Here is a 26258-nt window from a genome sequence, read left to right on the forward strand (position 1 = left end):
AGTGAGCACCCTCTACTGGTAGCTGCCGGTAGACAGCTTATGTTTTAAGCTTATGGACTATATGGAAAACTGTACCTAAAAATGAGGTGATGTATATACGATAACACCGTCATACATAGCAGCTCATAAAGAGCAACATCTACTATCGGACCAAAGATAGGATTTGTATGATAAGACAATATCTACAAGAAAACTCTTATCAGATTTTGATTGTGAGCCTTTTTGTATACTTTAGGGGACACTGATAAGACCCCACCCCCTCTCTCTGTAAAGTTAAAGGATTTTTGGGAAATGTAGGCAGCATTAGGAAATAATTTCTGTTCTGTAATAGAATTAGTATGGATGAAAACTCATGCCTGCCACATCATCTAAAAGGGGTTAGCACTAGGCATAAACAAGAACCTCTACATTATACTCTTATAAAACCTATGCTGCACTATATAAGCTTCCTGAAGTTGAGGAAGACCTCCCTAGTTTATATAAGAGTGGTTGTTTGGCAGTGGTTCCACCATCTGTCCACAGTCTCATCCACGACACTGCAGCTCTTGACCCAATGAAAGGGCGTAAACTTGTCCATTACTTTGTTTAGCTGCACACGTGTCATATTCCTCCACTTACTGTCGCGCATCTCATGTGCATGTACAGAGTTGGACTTGGCATCTTCTCAGGTCAAACAGTGTTGTCCAGAACACATCTGAAAACATTCCTTCCCAACCACCTACAATAGTGTTACCCATCCAGGGTGCCTCCAGCTGTTGCAAAACTATACCTCCCAGCATGCCCGGACAGCCTTCGGCTGTCCAGGCATGCTGGGAGTTGTAGTTTTGCAACAGCTGGAGGCACCCTGGTTGGGAAACACTGACCTACAGCATAACAGACCGACCCGAGAAACAATCCCTGCTGAAACAATCTGTCTCATAGGAATATTGGTTTAGGGGTAAAGGACTGAAAGCAAAGCATTCCTAATGTTAACGTGAAGAACTCCAATACTCAGATAGATAGAACATACAAAAAATATAAAAAAAAAAATGTACAAATACAACATTTAATAATAACAATATTTTTTTTTTTACATACATTGCTGTGGATCTGTGTGTGTATATCACTGTTATCCTGACACCTCAGGACCCATGTGTATGAGGGCAGTGCTGTTATACTGACACCTTGGGACCCATGTGTATGAGGGCAGTACCGTTAGGCTAGGTTCAGACTACGGAATTTCCGACAGAAATTCAGTCGTAAAATTTCCGTCCGAAATTCCGCTTGCTAAAATGTCTAGTGTAGTGAATGGGTTTCCGTTCACAAATTCACACTTCGGAATTTGTGAAGCGGAAAATCCGCTTAGAAATTGCCGCCTGAAGAAAGGCGGTGCTCTTTCTTCAGGTGGAAATCTGCGCGGAACACATTGCAGTCTATTGGAGACTGCAGTGTCCGCACGGTCCTAGAGCCGACTGATTCAGCCGGCGCTGGCCGCACTCGGAATCTCTGGGTGGAAATTTTCTGCCTGGAGATTCCGTAGTCTGAACCTAGCCTTATACTGACACCTCGGAACCCATGTGTATGAGGGCAGCGCTGTTATACTGATGCCTCAGGACCCATGTGTATAAGGGCAGTGCTGTTATATTGATACCTCAGGACCCATGTGTATGAGGGCAGTGCTGTTATACTGACACCTCAGGACCCATGTGTATGAGGGCAGTGCTGTTATAGTGACATCTCAGGACCTGTGTGTATGAGGGCAGTGCTGTTATACTGACACCTCAGGACCCATGTGTATAAGGGCAGTGCTGTTATAGTGACATCTCAGGACCCATGTGTATGAGGGCAGTGCTATTATACTGACACCTCAGGACCCATGTGTATAAGGGCAGTGCTGTTATACTGACACCTCAGGACCTGTGTGTATGAGGGCAGTGCTATTATACTGACACCTCAGGACCCATGTGTATAAGGGCAGTGCTGTTATACTGACACCTCAGGACCTGTGTGTATGAGGGCAGTGCTGTTATACTGACACCTCAGGACCCATGTGTATGAGGGCAGTGCTATTATACTGACACCTCAGGACCCATGTGTATAAGGGCAGTGCTGTTATACTGACACCTCAGGACCTGTGTGTATGAGGGCAGTGCTGTTATACTGACACCTCAGGACCCATGTGTATGAGGGCAGTGGTGTTATACTGACACCTCAGGACCCATGTGTATCAGGGCAGCGCTGTTATACTGACACCTCGGGACCCATGTGTATGAGGGCAGTGCTGTTATAGTGACATCTCAGGACCAGTGTGTATGAGGGCAGCGCTGTTATACTGACACCTCAGGGCCCGTGTGTATGAGGGCAGTGCTGTTATACTGACACCTCAGGACCCATGTGTATGAGGGCAGTGCTGTTATACTGACACCTCAGGACACGTGTGTATCAGGGTAGTGCTGTTATACTGACACCTCGGGACCCATGTGTATGAGGGCAGCGCTGTTATACTGATGCCTCGGGACCCATGTGTATAAGGGCAGTGCTGTTATATTGACAGCTCAGGACCTGTGTGTATGAGGGCAGTGCTGTTATATTGACAGCTCAGGACCTGTGTGTATGAGGGCAGTGCTGTTATATTGACAGCTCAGGACCTGTGTGTATGAGGGCAGTGCTGTTATATTGATAGCTCAAGACCTGTGTGTATGAGGGCAGTGCTGTTATACTGACACCTCAGGACCCATGTGTATGAGGGCAGTGCTGTTATACTGACACCTCAGGACCCATGTGTATGAGGGCAGTGCTGTTATATTGATAGCTCAGGACCTGTGTGTATGAGGGCAGTGCTGTTATAGTGACATCTCAGGACCAGTGTGTATGAGGGCAGCGCTGTTATACTGATGCCTCGGGACCCATGTGTATGAGGGCAGTGCTGTTATACTGACACCTCAGGACCCATGTGTATAAGGGCAGTGCTGTTATAGTGACATCTCAGGACCAGTGTGTATGAGGGTAGCGTTGTTATATTGACAGCTCAGGACCCATGTGTATGAGGGCAGTGCTGTTATACTGACACCTCAGGACCCATGTGTATGAGGGCAGTGCTATCACAATGAGATTGCTGGATTGAATTCTGCTAAAAAATATAAATAAAAAATAAAAACTAGAACAGAAAAGAGCACAGTACAATGGAGAATATGAAGCCAACATACAGTTCAGACCTCTTTATCACATAGAAACCTCCTCTTGGGGGACGGGCTGTCATTCTCTATATGTTTGCGCTTACTAAGACCTGGAGCAGCAAAATGTAAGGGAGCAATGGTGGCTCTGGCTTTTCTACCTGGAAAATTTACCTAGAAGAAGCAGAATTGATCACCGTGATATCTCTGGTCCGCTCTGATTGGCTGTTGTTATTATGTATAACCTGTTACTTAACCTCTGTATGGACTAAGCCAGTCTGAGTTTGCTTGATTGTAGACAACTGGTATTTGTGGTCAGGACAACTATCAGAAACGAGCCCCGTACCTACCCTTATACTAAAGCAGCTTGAGATGTGCCATAACTGCTGGACAGATATACATAAGAGAGGGCATACCTTATGATGAAAATAAAAGAAATCCCCAATGTCGTCAAAGACATGAAGAGGTCCCGCTGTATTTATGAGAAGTTGTCCGTCCCAGAAATCAGGCTATAATCAGCCTTACATTTATAAGCCTAATCTGCTGTCTGGACACCTGGACAAGCCTAATGGTGAGAAGCACCACAAGCACCTGGTGGCTTATAATTCAGGACCCATTTTGGTTAATAGACCAGTAAGGCTAGGTTCACACTGTGGAATCTCTGTGCAGAAAATTTCGGCCCAGAGGTTCCGTGTGCAGCCAGCACCGACTGATTCAGTCTCCAATAGACTTCAATGTGTTCTGCGAGTATTTCCGCCTGAAGAATGAGCAACGCCATTCTTTAGGTGTAACTTTTCAAGCGGATTTTCCGTTCACAAATTCCACTTCACAAATTCCGAAGTGTGAATTTGTGAACGAAAACCCATTCACTATACTATACATTTTTAGTAAGCAGAATTTCAGCTGTGGCAAAACTACAATTTGAAGCATGCCCGGACAGCCAAATGCATGCTGGAAGTTGTACTTTTTCCATACCCTGGTGCACTAAAGGTCTATTCACATGGCAGAATTTCTGTTTGCGTAATTTCGCAAGCGGAAATTCAGAAGTGTGAATGGGAGTGCAGAATCCCATAGAAGTCTAAGAGCTTTAATTTGAGTCTGAATTCCGCAAGTGGAAATTCTGCCATGTAAATAGACCCTACGGCATGTAGCTGCAAACGCTAAGGAATGTAGGCACTGTATGAAATATTCTGAATTGCATTACGGCTATATTAAAGGGGTACTCCAGGGAACAGAATTTATCAAACACTTATCCCCTATCCACAGGATAGGGGATAAGTGTCTAATCGTGAGGGGTCTCACTGCTGGGACCCCCACAAACTCCTGTACAGGGCTCGTCCTACTTACCTTACCTCTGGTCCCTACCTTCCTGGACGTGATCAAGTGACAGCCCAATCAGCCAATTACTGGCGGCAGCGTTGTCCAAACTCATCTGGTCATTGACTGAGCAAGCAGTCATTTGCACACGTCCAGGAAGGTTGGAGAGTTTAAAGGATAAGGTAAGCAGGACGGGCCCATAAAGGTGATCGCTGGGGGCCCCAATGGTTGGACGCCTCATGATCAGGCACTTATCCCCTGTCTGATGAGTTTAGTTTCCCAGACTACCCCTTTAAATACACATGTAAAGCTAAGGCTCTTAGGGCACAATTTGTTTTAATTGTGTCCCCATCCACCGTGGGAAATGAGCCCCATCTCGAATGGGACCTTAAGGATCTATTCACAGTTACAGTATTCTGCACAGGATTTTCTGCTGCAGAATTCAATGTAAACTGAATGACTGAACACAGCTTCAAATCCTGCACATGATATCTGCGCAGAACACTGTACGTGTGAATAGACCCTAAAGGGGTATTCCAGTAAAAAAACATTTTTTTTCATATCAACTGGCTCCAAAAAGTTAAACAGATTTGTAAATTACTTCTATAAAAAAAATCTTAATCCTTGGGGCGTGGCCTGCATGCTGGACTGAGCGGACGTGTGAGCCAAGCTCCAGCTCCCTCAGCCTAATATACCCTGCTTTTTATCACCCTGAGGGTCCGCAACCCACCTGGCCCTACCTGGGAGTTCTGCTGGAGGTGGGCTGTCTGCTGTGGAGTCCTTGTTTCCCCTGCGGTGGCACTTGGAAGTCCGGGATCGCAGGCGGTGGTGGTCCTGAAGTGCTGGGAGCTGACAGCTGGCGGGTGCAGTGCAGCAGGAGGCTCTGGTGAGGCGCCAGTGTGCGGAGGTGCTGTGGGGGACGAGAAGTGGGTGTCCAGAGGCTCTGTACAGGTCCCGGGATTGCTGCCCCCATTGCTGTCTTTCATGGGCGGGGCCTATTTAGTTGCCTAGGCAGCTCCCGCTGCCGGGTCTCTGAGGCGCGCTGCGCACATCCTGCCTGCTGCCCTGTGGTCTATACTTTCTGGAGCTGCATACTTGCCTCGCTCTTGCTGGAGGCTGCTGAGGGGGGATACTGCAAGCCCTTTCTGGTTGCTCTCGGAGGGGGGTGAACTTCTGGCCCCAGGCTTGGACTCTGCTCTATACTTGTGGGTGTGCTGAGGACCCTGACCTGCTGGAACTCCATGGTGCTGTGGTTGCTGTGCTGTTGCCCTGCTCTGAAGCCCTGAACTGTGAGTCTTGCTGGAACCTGTTGTTCACCTTGTTGGACTAGACTACTTTTCTAACTACAGTGGGGGTGCTCCCTGCGGCGGGTTTGCTAAGCTTTGGTCTCCCTAAGTCTGTCTCTACCTGCTTGTTACTACTGGAGGATTCTGCAATAAGAATAAGAAATCCAAGGTGGCTGCTGAAGCGACTAGACAGTCCTCTGAAGATGACAATTCCTCTGATGATGGTTCATTACGGTCATGTGGACCATTCCGCAGGGACTCCTGTGCACCTACCCCTCTGACATCTGAAGTGTCATCCCATGCGGCTAAAGCACTCAGCCAATATTCCAGGGCCCAAGATCGTCCGGGACATGCCTCTCCTGATCCGTTCCTCCCGCTGTTTAAGGGTCCTGACAAACCCCCCCCCCCCTCACAGCCCCGCTCTCCAATCAGTTCTCCGTATACTGCCTCAGATATTGATCAGAAATTTGCTGAAGTTCTGGCGGCCATCACAACCTGCCAAACCTTGATACTCCCCAGGGTTGATGAACTGCGACAAGACTTTGTTATTCTGCGGCATGAAACCCAGAAGATCAGGGAGCGTACCACTGAGGTGGAGCGCAGGGTCTATACAGTGGAGGAGACCCTGCAGCCTATTCCCCAGCAAATAGCCACTCTCCAGCGTCAGATGGAAGGAGTGGCCGACCGAGCAGATGACTTTGAGCATCGCTTACGCAGAAATAATATTCGCTTGGTGGGCCTTCCGGAGGGGGCTGAGGGATCTGATGCAGTTGCCTTCCTTGAAACCTGGCTTAAGGAAATCGTGCCTGCTGACACTTTCTCTCCTTACTTGTCTGTGGAACAAGCTCATAGGGTCCCTGGCCGGCCTCCTCCACCTGGGGGCCCTCCTAGACCCTCTTTGGCGAAATTGTTGCACTTCAAAGATAAAGACGCTGTCCTGATAGCAGTCCGCCTTAAGGGCGAGGTTCTTTTAACGGTGCCAGAGTGGCCTTTTATCCATATATCTTGGTGGAACTCCACAAGCACAGAATGAAATTCACTGAAGTTCATCAGCGCCTCCAGTCTAAAGGTTACAAGTATGCCATGCTGTTCCCGGGGTGGTTGTGAGTAGTGGATGGCGAGTCTACAAAGTTCTTCACCTCTCCTGCGGATGCCTTGCAGTGGGTAGATGCTGCACCGCCTGCTCGCTCTCCGGACTGAACTCTGCTCCTGCTGGACTTCTCACTCTCCTTACTTTTTAGTTAGTCCAGGAGTTAGGGGGTTCCTTGTTTAGGGCATTCCCTAGGTTCCGGTTTCCCTAGGGCTCTCTGTTATCCGGGTATCGGCCTTAGGTGGGTTGGTTGTTCCCTATAGTTGTATGGTTGGGGGGCGGGTTACTGAATTGTTCTTCTGAGGTAGTGCTAGCTTTCCCCGATTTCTTAGTACTGTTTAGGGTATAGGTCTGCAAGCGTTTGCTTAGTGTTAGACTTAGGGAGTTTTTGGGAATGTTACTTATTGCTGTTGCTTTTATGTTTCTGTGTTTTTGTGCCCAGTTTGTTGGTATGTCTGCCGTGAATCTGGTTTGTGTGCCCTGGGGTCTTCCGTCTGTCCAGAGTCTTGGTGTTGTCTACTCCTGTCAGTGACGGTCTCTGATGGTATGATGGGTCTTAGTTGGAACGTCTGAGGCCTTAATTCTAAGTTTTTAAGCAGGCGTTGTGTTTGGATTTTGTCAAGAGCCACTCCCCGCATATTACCTGTCTACAGGAAACCCATCTTATGGGTCAGAAGGTGTTGGCCCTTAGGCGGGCATGGGTGGGGTTCTCATGCTTCTTATTCCACTTCTGCCAGGGGGGTGTTAGTCCTAGTGTCTAATGCACTCCCTATAGAGGTTTCTCAGGTCACTGTGATCACTTTGGGCATTTTGTTATTCTTCACTGCTCCTTGTTTCTGTGTCTTTATATGTTACCCCTCCCTTCTGGATGAAGTTATTGGATGTTATTACTGCTAAACTGCTTACCTGCCCTACTGACCCTGTACTATTTGTAGGAGACTTTAATACTGCTCTGGACCCACAGATCGATCGCACCACTGCCGTGGACCCTGGTTTTCCCCAGCTTGCGTCTTGGCTCTCACTGAGGTGGAAATTTAAGAATGACTCAGCCTTCTCCTTCTATTCTGCGGTGCACAAGTCCTTCTCTCGAATTGACCTTGACTATGCCTCGGCTGACTTTCTGCCTCTGGTAAGTGATATCCTATACACCAGTAGAGGGATATCAGATCATTCTGTTCTTATTCTTACTCTCAGATTAGGTCCTACTTCTTCTAGACTCTGGCGTGTGCATCCTAGGTGGCTCTGGTCAGTGCCGGTCTCTGGGGCTTTAAGGAAGGCACATTAGTTACTGGACTCATGATGAGGATCATCCTGATGTTCTAGTCCAGTGGGACACCTATAAGGCTACCATGAGAGGGGCTTTAAAAGCAGGGGTGGCTTATGTGGCTACGGAGCGGGCTCTTCAGAGATTGGAGTGTTGAAGGCAGCAGTGATTGGGAATCCCTCTCCCCAGGCTGAACAGAAGTGGGCTAAGGCTTAGAGGTCTCTATTGATCTTTCAGAAGGACCGGGTGCAGTTGAAATTGGTGGACAGCGAAGCGGCCTTGTTTGAGTTTGGGGATAAAAATGGGAAGGTCTTGGCTTACTTAGCGAAGGAGACCAGGCCGCTTAGCGAAGGAGACCATCTGTATTCGTGGGCCAGATGGGACCTTGGTCCGGGATCCATTGGCTGTTAATGGGGTTTTTCGGGCTTTCTATAGTGAATTGTATTCTTCTGGTTATTCTAGTGTTCCGGATGGTATGGGCTCCTTTTTGGCGGGTCTGCCCGTTTCCCCTCTCACTTCCATTCAGGCTTCTGCCTTGATGCTCCATTTATAGTTGAGGAGGTGTTTCAGGCCATCAAGGAAGACCCCAGGTTTAGATGGGATGGTTGGGGCTTGGTATGGGCTGAACGAGGAGAAATTAATCCCTGTATTGCTCAAATTGTATAATGCCGCCTATGAGTCGAGAATGCTCCATGACTCTATGAGGGAGGCCCTAATTGTAGTTCTCCTTAAGCACGGGTAGGATCCGACTCTGCCGGACACCTACAATCCTATTTCCCTTTTAAATGTGGATATTAAGATTCTTGCTAAAATCCTTGCAAATAGGCTTAAAGGGGTTATTACTTCCCTTGTTCACCCTGACCAGACGAGCTTCAAGATTAGATGTCTATAAGGCCTCTGAGTCCGTTGAACGGCGCTATCTTTGGTGCCTGATGCGTGCCCTCCGATTTGGACCTTGCTTTGGGAATTGGGTTAGGTTGTTGTATGATCAGCCTAGGGCCCGTATCCGAACTAATCTTGATTTATCTGACTCGTTTCCCTTGGGCACGGGTACCCGGCAGTGCTGTCCCGTCACCTTTCCTGTTTGCTCTGGCGGTAGAGCCATTGGCTGCGGCAATCTGTGCCTCTGGATCTATTTGTGGTTTACAGAGGGGGTCCTTGGTGGAGAAGGTCTCTATTTTGCCGATGATACCTTAGTTTATCTGGCTGGTGCCAATGAATCTCTCTTGACTTTGTTTGACCTCCTTGACACTTTTCGGGCCTGCATATTAACTGGGCCAAATCATCCCTGATGCCTTTATCCAAGAGTGTGGTTCTTCCGACTTCTCTTCCCAAGGGCCTCTGGCTGGTGGAGAGTTTCCGTTATTTGGGGGTGGAGGTGTCTGTTTCCCCGGGTACCTTTATGACCCTTAATCTTATGCCCCTTTTGACTCTTACTAACACCAGATTGCGGGGTTGGTCCTCTTTGCCTTTATCGTTAGCTGGCCGTGTGAACATTTTTAAAATGATTTATCTTCCTAAGTTTCTTTATATTTTTAATCTCTCTCCTATTGTTCTTCCTAAATGGTTCTTTAAACAACTGAATGCTACTCTGAGATCTTTCTACTGGCAGGATAGACCTCCGAGACTGGGTTAGGCTCTTCTCGAGGAGCCAAAGCAACGAGGGGGACTTGCAGCTTCAAATATGTATGGCTATTTTCTTGCTTCACAGCTGGTGTACGCAGCATGATGGGTCCATCTACAGGGTGGGCCATTTATATGGATACACCTTAATAAAATGGGAATGGTTGGTGATATTAACTTCCAGTTTGTGGCACATTAGTAAATGTGAGGGGGGAAACTTTTGAAGATGAGTGGTGATCATGGCGGCCATTTTGAAGTCGGCCCTTTTTAATCCAACTTTTCTTTTTTCAATAGGAAGAGGGTCATGTGACACATCAAACTTAAAGGGAATCTCACAAGAAAAACAATGATGTGCTTGTTTTTAACGTAACTTTATTCTTTCATGAGTTATTTACAAGTTTCTGACCACTTATAAAATGTGTTCAATGTGCTGCCCATTGTGTTGGATTGTCAATGCAACCCTCTTCTCCCACTCTTACACTGATAGCAACACTGCAGGAGAAATGCTAGCACAGGCTTCCAGTATCCGTAGTTTCCAGTGCTGCACATCTCGTATCTTCACAGCACAGACATTTGCCTTCAGATGACCCCAAAGATAAAAGTCTAAGGGGGTCAGATTGGGAGACCTTGGGGGCCATTCAACTGGCCCACGACGACCAATCCATTTTCCAGGAAACTGTTCATCTAGGAATGCTCGGACCTGACACCCATAATGTGGTGGTGCACCATCTTGCTGGAAAAACTCAGGGAACGTGCCAGGTCCGAGCATTCCTAGATGAACAGTTTCCTGGAAAGTGGATTGGTCGTCGTGGGCCAGTTGAATGGCCCCCAAGGTCTCCCGATCTGACCCCCTTAGACTTTTATCTTTGGGGTCATGTGAAGGCAATTGTCTATGCTGTGAAGATACGAGATGTGCAGCACCTGAAACTACAGATACTGGAAGCCTGTGCTAGCATTTCTCCTGCGGTGTTGCTATCAGTGTGTGAAGAGTGGGAGAAGAGGGTTGCATTGACAATCCAACACAATGGGCAGCACATTGAACAAGTGGTCAGAAACTTGTAAATAACTCATGAAAGAATAAAATTACGTTAAAACCAAACACATCATTGTTTTTCTTGTGTAAATAAGTTTGATGTGTCACATGACCCTCTTCCTATTGAAAAAACTAAAGTTGGATTCAAAATGGCCGACTTCAAAATGGCCGCCATGGTCACCACCCATCTTGAAAAGTTTCCCCCTCACATTTACTAATGTGCCACAAACAGGAAGTTAATATCACCAACCATTCCCATTTTATTAAGGTGTATCCATATAAATGGCCCACCTTGTAGATCCCTCGAATGCAGCTACGGCTCTGGCGGCGGGGGTGCTCATGGGGTCCTATGAGTCATTGACGAATACGCTGTACAGGTACTCTTCTCTCTCCTCCTCTCTGTTGGGTCCTATAAAAACGGTGGCTCCTTGGATGTGGCTCCTGCTTTTTCTGACGTTGAGCTGTTGCTGGGTATTTCTTACCTCGCCAAGCCACTTACACAGGAGTATGCATTGCTACAATCTGTGGAGCCGCATCCCTTTGCCTTGGCTTATCCGAAATGTTCGGAGGATATACCGGGTCTTTCGGAGGAGCAGTGGAAGGAGGTTGTACTGTCCTAGTATCCTACTGTTGTTAGTGCTTGTGATCTCCTTATCCAGTTTCATCTTATTCTTTGCTTGTATTATACGCCTGTCCGCTTGCTTCGTATTGGGGTTTCATCTTCTGACAGTTGTTTCCGGTATAATGTTCATAGAGGTTCACTTTTGCATGCTGTGTGGGACTGCCCATGTGTGGTTCCACCTATGTTTATGCCCCGGAAGTGTGTCACCTGGGTGTTATTAATGGGCTGGTGTCTAGTTCGTCTCTTGGTGTGTTTTCTTATTTTCTGTGCTTGTAAAGTGATTATGGCTTTGAAAGACACTACTACACCTCCCCTCTCGCGCTGGGTGGCTTTGGTTAACAAGTATATTCCTCTGTATCGGACCTTATATACCAAGTATGTTCCTCTGTATCGGACCTTATATATAAGTGGTGGTTGTCCACACAAGTTTGATAAAGTTTGGATGCTCTGGTTGCTTTAGGAGGTTTTAGCCGAAGTACTGGAAGGATTAAGATTTTTTTAATCTTACAAATCTGTTCAACTTTCTGGAGCCAGTTGATATGAAAAAATTATTTTATTTTTTTACTGGAATACCCGTTTAAGATTAAACTGACTCCGCTTCTCCTAGTTTTAAGGCCTACAAACTTTAATATAGGGGTAATGCAAATCAGAATATTCCATATCTACAGTAATTACAGTACAGATTAATTTAATCTTGTCAAGGGAGGTCTCACAGCTAACAATCCATAGCAGACAGGGTTGTATGATGCCACAGATCTGGAGAAGAGGGCAAAAACATCTCTGCTGTCAGAAAATCCTGAAGGAGGCACAGGTTGGATTACACATTAGGACAATGATTTGGAGCAACAAGTACGTCACCTATGAATAGCTCAAAATAACCAAAATAAAGATTATGGATCGGTTGAATCAAAGTCCTGACATAATTCCCATTGAGTTTCTATGTCTAACCTTAAAGGGGGTGGGGGTCGTTTCTGCTAAAATGTAGACCCCCCCCCCAATGTAGACTATTTACACTATATGATAATTAGGTAAGTGTGCGCCAATGTTGCTGCTCTTACCTGTCTGCTTGGCCCTGCTGTTCCCTGTGTTGTAGAGATGTGACGCCGGGGGTTCTGTGTCTGTGTGAGTGCAGCCTGGAGATGGCAGTATAGATTGCTACTCATCTGTAGGGGGTTATATAAGGTATCAGTGTCCAGGCTGCGCAGCACATCCTACACCAGAGAACACAGGGAAAAAACACAATGCGGTAAAACAATGCAAAAAAGATGAAAAATCCCATCATTTCAACCCCAAATCTAATACACATAATAATCCCAACATACCTAAACCTAATGCCGTTAGGATTAGATATGGGAGATGAGCAGACAGTATCATGCATGACAGGATTAGATACAGCAGGTAAGCAGACAACATAATATATTATGGGATTAGATACTGCAGCTCAGAAGACGGTATCACACATGATAAGATTAGATACAGTAGCTCAGCAGACAGTATCACACATCATAGGATTAAAAACACAGTTTAAGCACTTCCGGTTCCGATGCTGCCATGCCTGGTCGCAGCTGAGTGAGCTCCCATGCCTCCCGACCTCTCACTGCTGCTCGAATTGTGTCTCCCCTGGCAGCCTTCTGTGACCTGTGCCTCCCTGACGGCCCCCCCCTGCTGTGTATGGAGCGATACCTGCAGAAGCAGCCGGCATCTCCAGGCCACAGTTGCTATTATCCAGACTGATGTGAGGGCACTTGGACAGGGCCATGTTAACATCTCAGCCCGCCCTGCAGCAGGAAAATGATAGGCCAAACTTGATGACCTAGAAAATCGCTCTAGGCGAAATAATTTACCTATTGTGGGGCTTCCAGAACAAGTAAGCCGAACAAATTCAGTGCATTTGTGAAAAAGAATTGCCTGATGCTTTGGGGCTGGACTACTACAGTAGGGAAAGGGCGCTTAGAATTGGACCTGACCCTGGCTCCCATGACGCACCTACGATAACTCACAGTCCTCGCAACGTAATCGTACTCGGCAGGTCATTTTCAAGCTACTAAACTACAACGACCGTCAAGCTCTGCTGCGAGCCTTTAGAAGACGCAAGGCCTCTCTTATTCTATGCGACTGCAAGGTGCTACTGTTTGAGGATATTTCGGCTCTGGTGGCGAGACGCAGTAGAGCTTTCAGTTGGGTGTGTACCAAACTGTTTCGCTGTAAGGCCAAGTTCCAGCTCAAGTACCCAGCCTTACTCTGCATTTACCATGAGGATGGCACTTTTTTGTGTTTTCTAGTCTGTCGGCGGCTGAAGCAGCCCTACACAGTCCCGCCAGACTCTCCCGGCGAAATGGAGACCGACGTCTCACCAGAGAGGACTCCCTATCCACCCCACAAGGAGGCGGGGGGTCTCCACGTGCTGTCTGCTAATTGATCTACAAGGGATGTAACTATCTACAGTACATCCCCTGCCTATTGTGGCTATTGATCTCCCTTTCATCCTCTGACGGTTACCTCCTGGTTTTATCTGTTGAAAGGAGTTGCCTGCTGAGACAAGGGCATTGCTGTGTGGCTTCACACCCTATCCTATTCCCCCTCCTACTGGAGTGACTGTTCCATTACCGGTTGCTGTTAATTTTTCTACGTATTGTATGGTTATTGCCATTTTCAGTGTTCTACTGGGGATTGTGTTGTTTTCATGTCTATTTAAGCACTTATCTTTCCACCTTCCTGTGTCTATGGTCGGGAGGTACCTGCACTGGGCTTGGTAGAAAAAAGAGAAGTCCCCAACATGGTGTTAGGTACTCTTGGAGTACCTGTGATACATTAGGTGTTTGTGTTCTTTTTTTTTTTACCTCTTTTGTATCACCTTTACTTCCTCTCTTAGGACTCTTATCCCATACTCCGACCCCTCTGTCATCTACTGTCCTGCCTAGCCTCTGTTCTCTTGGTGTGAGGCCGTGAGTGTTTGTAGTTTGGGTGCATGTTTGCTTTTTCTCCTTCTTGTTCCCATAGATATGCATGTGATTTCCTGGAACGTCAAGGGCCTCCGCTCTCCGAACAAGAGGGTGCAAATACTCCGCCACCTAAAGCGGCTTCAGCCTGATGTCGTCCTTCTCCAGGAGACCCACCTAGCCTCTGAGGACCTACTTCGTATGTCTAAACTCTCAGTTGGGGAGGTGATTGGGGCTCCAGCAGTTGGGGGTAAGGCGAGTACCAATACTAATTAACAAGAATTTTAGTGGCACCATACTGTCCAAGGAGGTGGATGGGGAAGGGCGATGGGTGAAGATATTGGTTCGATTTGAGGGTCATGATTATAGTATCTATAGTTGCTATGCCCCAAATGGAGACAACAAGTGCTATTTTCAGTGCTTGGAGTCCATGATTCTAAGTGATCCTGTCCCGTTCAAAATTGTGGGGGATTATATGAACGCAGTGGCTGCTACTGTTGAGGATAGGAAGGGTGGGGAGGTCGCAAGGTCGACTATTCGACCGAGTGATAGAACCTTTGCATGGTTTCTTGAGACAGCTAACCTTGATACATCCAGACAGCAGAGAATTTACCCATTACTCCCATAGTCACTCCTCGTGGTCGCGGATTGACTATCTTTTAGTGTCCTCTGATCTTTTGCAACGTGCTGCAGACTCCGACATTCATACCATGGTGATCTCAGATCACTCTCCTATCTCTTTCACGCTCTCTGACACCTTCCCAAAGGGGGTGAATTTTCAATGGTGTTTCCCTGCCTATATGACGAAGGATGATAACTTTATTGATTCATCGAAGACTTGGTGGACTGACTTCTCATGACATAATAGCGAGCATCTCTCCAATGCTCCATTGTATTGGGAGACTGCTAAATCAGTACTTCGTGGTCACTTGGTTGCATATACGACCACTGTGAAAAAAAAAAGTAACTCCATCATTTCCAAGAGGCCAGCAATGCCTTGCAAAAAGTCTATACTCACTTTCTCTCCCGGCCTTCTGAAAAGGCTTGCCAGACGTGGAAAACGGCAAAAATGACTTTTGATCTTTGGTCTGAGTGTAAATGTATGGCTTCCTTTTCTAGATTTAAGGAAAAGTTGTTCCGTTTTAATAATAGGTCGGATCGCCTACTTACCTGCAGAACACCTCAGCACTTCCCTGGACTTTGTGATGCCTCAGGGGCGGTCCACACAGATCCTAGCAAAATTAATTCCATGTTAATCTCCTACTTTATGTCCTTGTACTCCCCAACTCATGGTTGCTGGTAAGACGTTTCTGGATTCGGTTGAACTTCCTGTACTGTCTGATGATCAGTGGGCAGTGCTAAATGCAGACTTTTCGGAAGATGAAGTCTGGCTAACCATAAAGCACTTACACAATGCAAAAACCCCAGGCCAAGATGGCTTCTCTGGGGAGTTTTTTAAAGCCTTAATAGACCAAGTTGTGCCGCCTTTGACATCTTACTTCAACCATTTACTCCATACAAGCTCTCTGCCTTTACACTGCTATCATTAAACTCCTACTAAAACCTTGCAAGGATCCCCTTCTCTCTCAGTCTTATCGCCCCATTTCCGTCAATAACCAAGACCTTAAATTGATCTTCAAATTATTAGCAGACCGTCTAAGCCAATTTCCTCCCTCTCTGGTAGCCCCCTTGCAGGTAGGTTTTGTTCGCAATTGCTCAATGGTCACAAATATTCATAAGGTTTTGACTGTCCTTGACAGGATGCAGCATCATCCCAGGCCCAATGATAACCCACTATTATTGGCTCTAGATCCAGCCGAGAAGGCTTTTGATGATGTTCAACAGGACTGGCTTGGGATGGTGCTGGGCAAAGTGGGCATCACTGGTTGCTTTCACAACTTTTTATGGGGTCTTTATTCCTCACCCATGGCAGGAATCCATACCTCGGCCATATTGTCCCCGCTCTTTGCTCTTTTTAAGGGCACGAGACAGGGTTGCCCCCTGTCCCCCCTCCTTTTCAATTTAGCTTTAGAACCCCCTAGAGTGCTACCGGGAGGACTTGTACACGGGTATTACTATCCAGCGGGAGGAGGTCAAATTGACTCTTTTCATGGATGACATCCTCATCTTCCTGGCCATCCAGGGTGCTCATTACTTCCCCCTAATGTCTACCCTTACTCATTTTACTCCTTCTCCGGATATAAAGTCAACCTGACAAAAAGTGAATTTCTCTCTTTGGGACCTTCTAGACCGGCATCTTATTGGAAGTCTATAGGCCTCCCAACGGAGCTCCTCAAATCCTTGGGATACCTTGGGATCAAGATAGGTAAATTTCCCTCCTCTTTGTACACTTTGAACCCCCCTTTTTTAAGCAAATTAAGGAAGAACTTCAGAGAGTGACCCACCTCCCTATTTCGTTTCAAGGCAAATGTCACTTAAGATTATCAGCTTTCCCCCGTTTACTGTATCAATTGCAAACTCTTCCCATTCTTCTTAAGCACAAAGATGTTATGTTCTTAAACTCAGCCTTCACGCGTTTTATATGGGCAGGAAAGCGTCCCAGGATAGCCCTACAAAAATTAAAAGCTCAGCCAAGCGGATGGCGGGGTAGGTTTTCCCAGTATTCGTGGTTATAATCTATCTTGTCTATTTTGGCATGTCATGGATTGGATCCATCAATCTAATTACCAATTTAATTTTTCTCTGAAGGCAGACCTGATTTACCCTTGGGACTTGGTCTTCTGTTTGCACACCCACATCCCGCGCCTTCCTGCCAATGTAAAGCGTTCGTTGGTGATTAGAGACACCATCCTAACCTGGAAGGCTGTTCGTAAAGCTTACACACGGATGACAAACACTGGCTGTCCCTCTCAAATTCTCTCAAAATTCTCCTTGCCGCCCTGTCAATTCCTCTAGGTGTTTAACTCCTTTCTTTTTGCCCTTCCAGACTCCGAAATCCCTCTTCGGAAGCCACTCCCTCCCAACTCGATGTTATCACACAACCTCGAAAAGCATCTCTGTCAGGTCTCTATAGGAACTTTAATGATTGTTTCTTGAAAGTCTCCAAACACACTCTGTTCTCCAAATGGGAGGCAATCCCACACACATCTGACTTACGGGATCTTATTCTGGATGGGTGGGCCAAGGTTAGGGTCAATGTTATTAATGAGAGGTGGTGCAAAACTTTTTTTTAAATGATGCACTATGGTTACCGGGATTTTAACATTCCAGCCTCCGCTGCTTTCCCTGACAGGCTCACCTCCTGTCCCAAATGTGGTGAGCCGGATACAGATTTTTTTCCACGGGATATGGACCTGTCCTAAGACTAAGCTCTTTTGGACAGAGATTAGTCAATATATTGCGGATCTGTGGAAGGCTAGGTTGCCTTTTACCCTTTTGTTTCAGTCTATCGGCTCATCTGTTGCAGAGGAAGTGGGTCTCCAAAATGTTCCCAAATTTATTCATGTAGTTTTGCTGGTGGCGAAACGAGTCTTGATGTGTGAGTGGATCAAACCTGCTATACCTGCCACGAATGATGTTATGGGCGAACTCAAATCTTTCTTTGAAGCTGACAGACTGGACACGGCACAGAGAACGAAATGCACACAAGTTTTTCACCAAATGGCGCACCTTTCTCGTCGCCCATTATTCAAGATCTCAAATTGAAGAGGTGGTGTTGCCCTTCCGGCATACGGAGCGGTATTGTCTAGCGGCTTTGAGTGACAGGTTAGGGCCACTACGCTTATGGGACAGCACAGGGTAGGGTCCCCTAGCCTGCTTCTTTTCTAAGATATTGTGAGGCGGAGGACCTTGGCTTTCTCTTGACTTGCTCTTGTAATTTCTCCTCCCCCTTGTTATTGACATGGACAAATAACACTGCTATAAGGATGGCACAACACAGTAATGTATTGTGGTAACCTGTGTTGTATTTTGTCACATCTACCGTGCTCCAGGAGGGAGAGCGTCCGGCCCCCTCCAGTGTCTTTTGTGGTGTCCCTTGTTTAGGGCACTTTTAATTGTTTTTATTATGTCATTTTGTATGTGATGATTCAATAAAAGTACAGAATTTATTTACTACTATTGATTCATTATTTGAATGTGCATTTATTATACAGTTTGTGGTGTAGTCTTCTTGGCAATGATTACATACAACAGTTAAGCAGAAAGTAATACATATAATAGGATCAAAGGGGTACTCCGGCCCTAAGACATCTTATCCTCTATCCAAATGATAGGGGATAAGATGCTTGATGGCGGGGGTCCCGCCTCTGGGGACCCCCACAATCTCTCATCCAGACACCCACCTGTGGCTGCTGCACAAAGGGATGTTCGCTCCATGTGTCTGCCGTCACGCCCACTCCCATAGACTTGCATTGGGGGGGGGCGTCATGAAACTCTGGCCCCGTTTAGACCGAGACAATCCCATAGACTTCCCTTGTAAGTCTCTCTCAGTCATATGGTACAGAGCCCGGTGGGAACACGCTTAATGCTCTTCTCTAGGCTCCTTCTAGCGTTTGTTCAGCCGTTTTCGAATTCAAGAAAGGTTTATTGAAGAAAACACATTATACAAAGGTACAACTGACAAAAAGACTTAGAAAACCCCAATAGCCTTGGGAGACCAGAAACAAGGTGGGTCGATAAGTAGTCATAATAACATTGCAAAATACGAACAAAACTTGGCAAACAACCGTGCAGCAAGGAACTTAGTATTAAATGGGCACTCTCAAAAAAAATTTTTTTGCTATTGCACTCCTTATGGTAAATAAAAAATATTTATAATTTACTTTGTTTAAAATTTTTTTAGTTTTCAATATTTTATTTGTGTTTAAAAAAGCTGCCACTAGGTGTCCCCCTACTTGTCCAGAGCACATTTCCCCCATCTTTTGCACAGACTTTGGACTCCTGCTGGCCTGGCAGAAGTCCAGAAGCAGGAAATGCTAAGGGGGGGGGGGGGTGCAGCCTTATCCAATCGGAGCTCATCTCACACTGAACTGCTTTGTGCTGTGTGTAGCAGAGTGAGGGAGAAGGTTCTCCCCTGTATGGCTTCAGATGACGTCACGACTGCTGTGGAACGCCCCTTCCCAGTCTGTGAATCTGACTGAGACTGAGCAGAAAATACAGAGCAATATCAAGAGAGAACACTAAAAAATAATAAAAATAAAGGCAGGGGGTGGTTTATCATGATGGGGGCAGTGAACTCGGAGGATTATAAAATTTTACAAGATCACGAGAGGTACTCTTTAAAGAAGATCATAAGAGGAACTCTTTAAAGAAGAAACAGGTATGGTGCTCTTAAGCATGATGTGGAAATTTTATCGCCCCGACAACCGATACATGCAGTTCCGGGCAGGTGAATTTTTCATGCATTTAGCCCTGCTTCGGGCAAGCAGGGCCAGACCGACTTCCCCCTTTGATTTTATTATGGTGGCGCTCAGGGTGTATGGAGCGGGCTTCTGACTCGAGTCCCCTCCATACCCGACGCCCTCCAGCTGATTGCTGTAGCTGAGGGCTGCCGCTAATAGCCGGCATGCGGCTGGCTATTAACCCTTTAGATAGCTGCTGTGGAGGTTGCCGGAGGGCTTACCTCTCATCCCCTGGCAGGCGTGGATGTAAATGAGCCTGCCTAGAGCAGGCTCAACCAAATGAGGACAGAGCACACAGATCAATAAAGTTCAATAAAACTGCATTGATCTGTATAAGGAATCTAATGACTCCTAAAATATGAAATATTCCATATTAAAAGTTCACATCACCCCCCTTTTCCCATATATAAAATATGTAAACATAACAATGATAAACCTATGTGGTATTGGCAAGTGTGTTAATTGTCAGAACTATTAAAATATTACATTATATATCCTCTGGCATTAACGTAAAAAAAATAACAAACCACAGAATTGCGTTTTTATAACATCATATCGCAGAAAAATTAAGTAAAAAATGTTCAAAATGTCAGATCAATACCAAAATGGTACCAATACAAACAGCAAATTATGACGCAAAAAATTAGCCCTCATAAAGCCCAGTATACAGTATGTATAAATAAAAATGTTATAGGGGGTCAAAAATTTTTCTTTAAATTTAAAAAGTTTAGAATTTTTTTTAAATTAGTAAAACATGACAGAAAGTAAACAAATTTGGTATTGATGTAATCAGACCCTCCTAAAGTATCAAAATAACATGAAAGTTTGACCAGAAGATGAATGGAGTAATTTTTGAGCATAAATTATGGAAAAATTAAAGGTGTCATTACAAAGCACAATTGGTCCCGCAAAAAACAAGCCTCATATGGGTCGGTAGATGGAAATTTATGCCTATTATAGGGTGAGGAGGAATAAAAAAGTACAAAAACTAAATAAACTAATAAAGACCTTATTTACTATTTTGGTTTAAATTATTTTGTGTACCAGGATAAGTGGATTTTTATGAGGGACAAGTAGATTGAGCTCTGTTGTGTAGATGTAGCAGGTTTTAGTGGCATATTAAGGAAAGGCAAATTATCTGGTATATCATCAAGAACTGCCTGCTAGAGCAGGGGTTCTCAACAGAGGGGTACGCCACCGGTTGTACACAATGCGCTGACAAATACCAGCCATGCTCTGGCCGCGGCTACTTTACGGGAGCTGCGTGGTTGCTGGGGAGACGTCTGATGTCCCTTGATGTCGCGCGGAGGTGCCAAACAGCGCAGGAGGACTTCACCCTTCTGTGCAGCACCGAACGGGACTCTGGGAGCAGAACTCGAACAAGCCGGGTAATGTAAAAAAAAAAAAGAAAAATGTAAAAACTAAGAACTAAGTGTATGGGAGGGAGGGGTGTTATATATATATATATGAATATATATATATATGTATATATTAGCCCAGGGGGATGGGTGGGGGGAGAGAAATAATGGCACAATGGCTTTAAGATGAGGGGGAGAGAGGGATAATGGTAAAAGGGGATTGCAGGGAGGGGGGAATTATGGCAGGGTGGGATTAAGATGGAGGAGAGGGGGGTAATGTTTATCCCCCCTCCATCTTTATTCCCTTGTGCCATTATTCCCCCTCCCTCTGATCCCCTTTTGCCATTATCACTATACCCCCTCTATCTTAGTCCTCTTTTGCCATTTTTCCCCCCTCCCTCTGATCCCATTTTGCCATTATCCCTCCCCCCTCCATCTTTATCCCCTTGTGCAATAATTCCCCCCTCCCTCTGATTCCCTTGTGCCATTATTCCCCCCTCCCTCTAATTCCCTTATGCCATATCGGATAATAATGGCACAAGGTGATTAAGTATCGCATTAGTATAAAGGCAAGCACACACCTTGGGGGGGAATAATGTCAAATCGCGATCAGAGGGAGGGGATGGGGGGTTTAATGGGATAAGGGGATTAAGATGGAGGGGAGAATAATGGCACAAGGGGATTAAGTATCGCATTAGTATAATGGCAAGCACACACCTTTTGTCCGCGGGTACCCCTCGCGCGAATTTACGTTCGAGGGGTACCCGCGGACATACTTTCAGCCTTTGGGGGTACAGTCACCAAAAAGGTTGAGAACCACTGTGCTTGAGCACTTCAACATGCAGAGATTAAAAAAGGTTATTGATCCTGAGGAAGACAGAAAGAGAAGAAAAGAAGAGGGAGAAAAAGAGAGACAATGGAAACCCAAGAGAGCACATGCTGAGAGAGAGCTGTTGGGATTAGGATTCCACAGAGCTTGATAGAAGACCCCTCAAGAGCACAGGGGCAACAGTCCTGACCTAGCCGCCTCAGCCTGTCAACGTAGGGACAGATACCTCTGGGAAGAGCAAAACTCTGACCAGGGAAGCCAGGTGGGCCCGTACCGGGTCACATCCACGGGGAGGACGGATATGAGTTCCTCCATTTGTTGAATATGGGTTATTTCTGCGACCCACTCTTCCATAGAAAAGGGGTCCGGACTTTTCTATTTTCTGGGAATGACTGTTTTGGCAGCTTGGAGAAGATGTCGAGCAAGGGACTTTTTATATTTTGATTGAGCTATGGAAAACATAAAGAGCAGGGCCGCCTGGGGAGTGCGTGGAATCAGTACCCCTGTCACGTCGAAAATGACTTGAAGGACTATATTCCCAAAAGGGGTGAGTCCGGGACAGCTCCACCAAACATGTGTCATCATGCCCTCGGCTAATCCATATCGCCAACACAGGCTTGATACAGACAGATACCAATGGTGAAGGGCTACCATCGAGAGTGGATTTTGTAGCTCGTCTCTTGGGCTTGCGTGGCGATCACCGCCTTGTGAATCTAGAAGAAGCACTTAGCTCAGACTCCCACGCACGGCAAAAAGCCTTGAGGTTCTCCAATCTGGAAGATAACAGTAAGTCGTAGATGATGGAGATGGAATGTCTGGGGGCACTAGGAGACCATACAAAGGTGTTCAAATGATGTTAAAGGGGTTCTCCGGTGCTTAGACATCTTATCCCCTATCCAAAGGATAGGGGATAAGATGCCCGATCGCGGGAGTCCCCTGTGATCTTGCACGCGGCACCCCGTTTGTAATCAGTCGCCGGAGCGTGTTCGCTCCGGGTCTGATTACTGGCGACCACAGGGCCGGCGGCGTGTGACGTCATGCCTCCGCCCCGTGTGACGTCACGCTCCACCTCTCAATGCAAGCCTATGGGAGGGGGTGTGACAAGATGAGATGTCTAAGCACCGGAGAACCCCTTTAAACTTCGATGCAGATTGAGGTGGCCAGAAAGGGTAGAATAAAAATCCTAAGATCCAGTGTAGTATCTGTTCTTATCAGTTTCATGCCGGTGGCAGACTACGCTGGTGTGGAGGGTGCAGGTGTACCAGGGCTTTCCGGGGCTGGTTCTGAGGAATCAGCTCGACGGCTGTGCCGACGTGACCTGTTCCCTCCGGGTCTCGCCATGAGGCTGAGAGGATCTAGAGCCAAGTTACTTTTATGCCTCGGGGAGTGGTGACCACGAGATGCTGAAACTCACTGGGAGGATAGGCTCACTGAGTGGAAGCACGGGCACCATAATCTCTTCTCCTTGTGGCACTCACCTCTTGATTCCCGGCCTTCTGGCTAGGATCAGAGAAATTTTTATAGATCCGTCCGGATGTCCGGGCAGTATATCTGCACACATTCACTTATTTATTTCTTTTTGTCTCACTGTGTCACTTTTTGCGTGTTGTGTATCCACAGGATTTGTCAGGATGCAGTAGCCCTTCTGGGTGTCCCTCCTGGCGGTCTAGGGAAGGTGTGTGTGGCCATTAGGTTCCGCACCTCCCTGCAAACACCCCGGGTACTCCTGCTTTGGCAGGGTGCCTACCGTTATCGGCTCTGTGGGCAGATACCTTGGATAACGCCAAGGGGGATGCTGGGAGCATTTGTCGTCCCTTAGTAGCTTTGGCGAAAAGGTACATCGAACCTGGAACCTCGCAGGTACCTTTTGGTCCGGAGGCGAAGGGTAAGGTTTGTTGGGGGCCTCTCTCCTATCGGAGAAGGGCTTGCGATAGACCGCATCCTCTGTGCACGTTTTTTTTGTGTAACATGTTTGCACTTTTTCTTGCACATTGGGTGATTCGAGAGCACGTTCCTCGGCTCTTAGATAAAAAAAAATTTAAAAAAAGAGGCCGACATCTCTACAACATGACTAAAGTTTTTAACCTCTTAAAGAGTACCTGTCCTCAAATCATATTTTCTAAACTAACTCGGCTTATATTCCCTAACTACTCCTAACACCCCTCCTGCCCTAAAAAAAAAGTTTGGACTTCTGCAAGTCCCGGTGGAAACCAAACTAACTTGTGCAGGGAACAGAACAGAGGCACCTAGTGGCCGTTTTTTCAATCACATTATAAACATATAAATATAACAGCAAGTAAATAGCAACATGTCTTATAATAACATAAGGAACAATATATTAAAAGTTTAGTTTGGTGACAGGTACTCTTTAACCCCTTAAGGACGCAGGGTTTTTCCATTTTTATTTTTTCTTCATCACCTTCTAAAAATCATAACGCTTTTAATTTTGCACCTAAAATTCCATATTATGGCTTATTTTTTGGCCACCAAATCTACTTTGCAGTGACATTAGTCATTTTACCAAAATATGCACGGTGAAGCGGAAAAAGTGCATTTTTTCAGAAAAAATGACACCTTATCTTTATTCTGTAGGTCCATACTGTTAAAATGATACCCTAATTATATAGGTTTGATTTTGTATTACTTGAAAAAAAAAAATCATAACTAGGAAAATTTATACGTTTAAAATTGTAATCTTCTGACCCCTATAACTTTTTTATTTTTCCGCCTACGGGCGGTATGAGGGCTCATTTTTTGCGCTGTGATCTGAGGTTTTTATTGGTACCATTTTTATATTGATAGGACTTTTTGATTGCTTTTTTTTTTTCTTTTTTTTCATGATATAAAAAGTTACCAAAAATACGCTATTTTGGATTTTGGAATTTTTTGGCGCGTACGCCATTGACCGTGCGGTTTAATTAACGATATATTTTTATAGTTTGGACATTTACGTAGGAGGGGATACCACATATGTTTATTTTTATTTACACAGGTTTTTTTTTTTTAATGGGAAAAGAGGGGTGATTCAAACTTTTATTAGGGAAGGGGTTAAATGATCTTTATGAACTTTTTATTTTGCAGTGTTATAGCGCCCCCTGGTGGCTATTTCACTGCACATGCCGATCTCATACACAGATCATTGCCGTGCATTGACACAGCAAAGATCAGTGTAATCGGCGGCCGATTCCTCAAGCCTGGATCTCAGACTTGGAGCAATCAATCACCAATTGGACACGACTGAAGCAGGTGAGGGGACCTCCGCTCGCGTTCTAGCTGATTGGGACATCGCGATTTCACCGCAATGGTCCCGATCAGCCCGACTGAGCTGCCGTGAAGCTTTTACTTTCATTTTAGACGCGGCGATCAACTTTTTGGACTTTGGAATTTTTTAGCACGTACGCCATTGACCCTGCGGTTTAATTAATGATGTTTTTTTTTATAGTTCGGACATTTACGCATGCGGCGATACCACATATGTTTATATTTATTTTTATTTACATGGTTTTTTTTTTAAATGGGAAAAGGGGGGTGATTTGGACTTTTATTAGGGAAAGGGTTAAATCACATTTATTAACTTCTTTTTTTTGCAGTGTTATAGCTCCCATAGGGGGCTATAACACTGCATACACTGATTGCCAGCACTGTTCACTGCAAAGCCATAGCTTTCCATTGATCAGTGTTATCAGCGGTCGATTGCTCAAGCCTGTAACTCAGGCTCGGAGCAATCAATCGCCGAACGGACGCGCTGGAGGAAAGTGAGTGACCCTCCACACGCGTCCTAGCTGATCAGTCCCACTGAGCAGCCAGGAAGGTTTTACTTTCGTTTTAGACGTGGCGTTCAACTTTGAACGCCGAGTCTAAAGGGTTAATAGCGCGCGGCACAGCGATCGCTGCCGTGCGCTATTAGTCCTGGCTTCAGTTACATGCCGGGACCTACCCGATATGACGCGGGGTCACCATGAGACCTCGCGTTATATCGTGGAAGCCGGCCACGGACATAAATATACGTCCGTGGTCGTTAAGGATCAGGAATTACTACACTCTATAGAAAAAGGATGTATAACAACAAGTGTATACAAGAACCAGTCCTCTAGAGCCAGTAGAAATAAGAAATGAGAAAATAGGAAAGAAAAATAGAAAAGAGATGAAAATGGATGAAATGAAAAATTAAAAAATTCTAAAAATGATAAAAATAATACTGTAGTGAATTAAAAGATGGAAATTAGATATATATTCCTTAATAGTCCCGAATCAAAGTTGGAAACATAAAAAAGATATAACACATTTATTCATAATGTAATATACATCAGTGCAGGGCCCTTGCATGAGATGTATTACAACTGTTAAAAAACATATACTAATAAAAAATATATAAAATGATG

The 26258-nt window shown here is 45.7% G+C and overlaps 1 protein-coding gene across 3 annotated transcripts in view; it reads right to left on the reverse strand.

Moving 5' to 3' along the window:
• Positions 1-961: 961 nt before the first annotated feature.
• Positions 962-26258, reverse strand: part of M1AP (meiosis 1 associated protein) — a 53534-nt gene continuing 28237 nt past the window's right edge. For 2 of the 3 annotated variants that reach the window (XM_056539661.1, XM_056539501.1), the window contains exons 9-10: positions 12446-12598; positions 963-3326 (exon numbers count right to left, since the gene is read on the reverse strand). In XM_056539661.1, coding sequence (XP_056395636.1) covers positions 3189-3326; positions 12446-12598 — 291 coding nt within the window. In that variant the 3' untranslated portion in view covers positions 963-3188. Of the gene's footprint in view, positions 3327-12445; positions 12599-26258 lie in introns of all 3 variants that reach the window. The other variant, XM_056539585.1, reaches the window with a different exon arrangement.

This window comes from Hyla sarda, chromosome 1, assembly GCF_029499605.1.
Source record: "Hyla sarda isolate aHylSar1 chromosome 1, aHylSar1.hap1, whole genome shotgun sequence".
Classification (NCBI taxonomy): Eukaryota; Metazoa; Chordata; class Amphibia; order Anura; family Hylidae; genus Hyla; species Hyla sarda.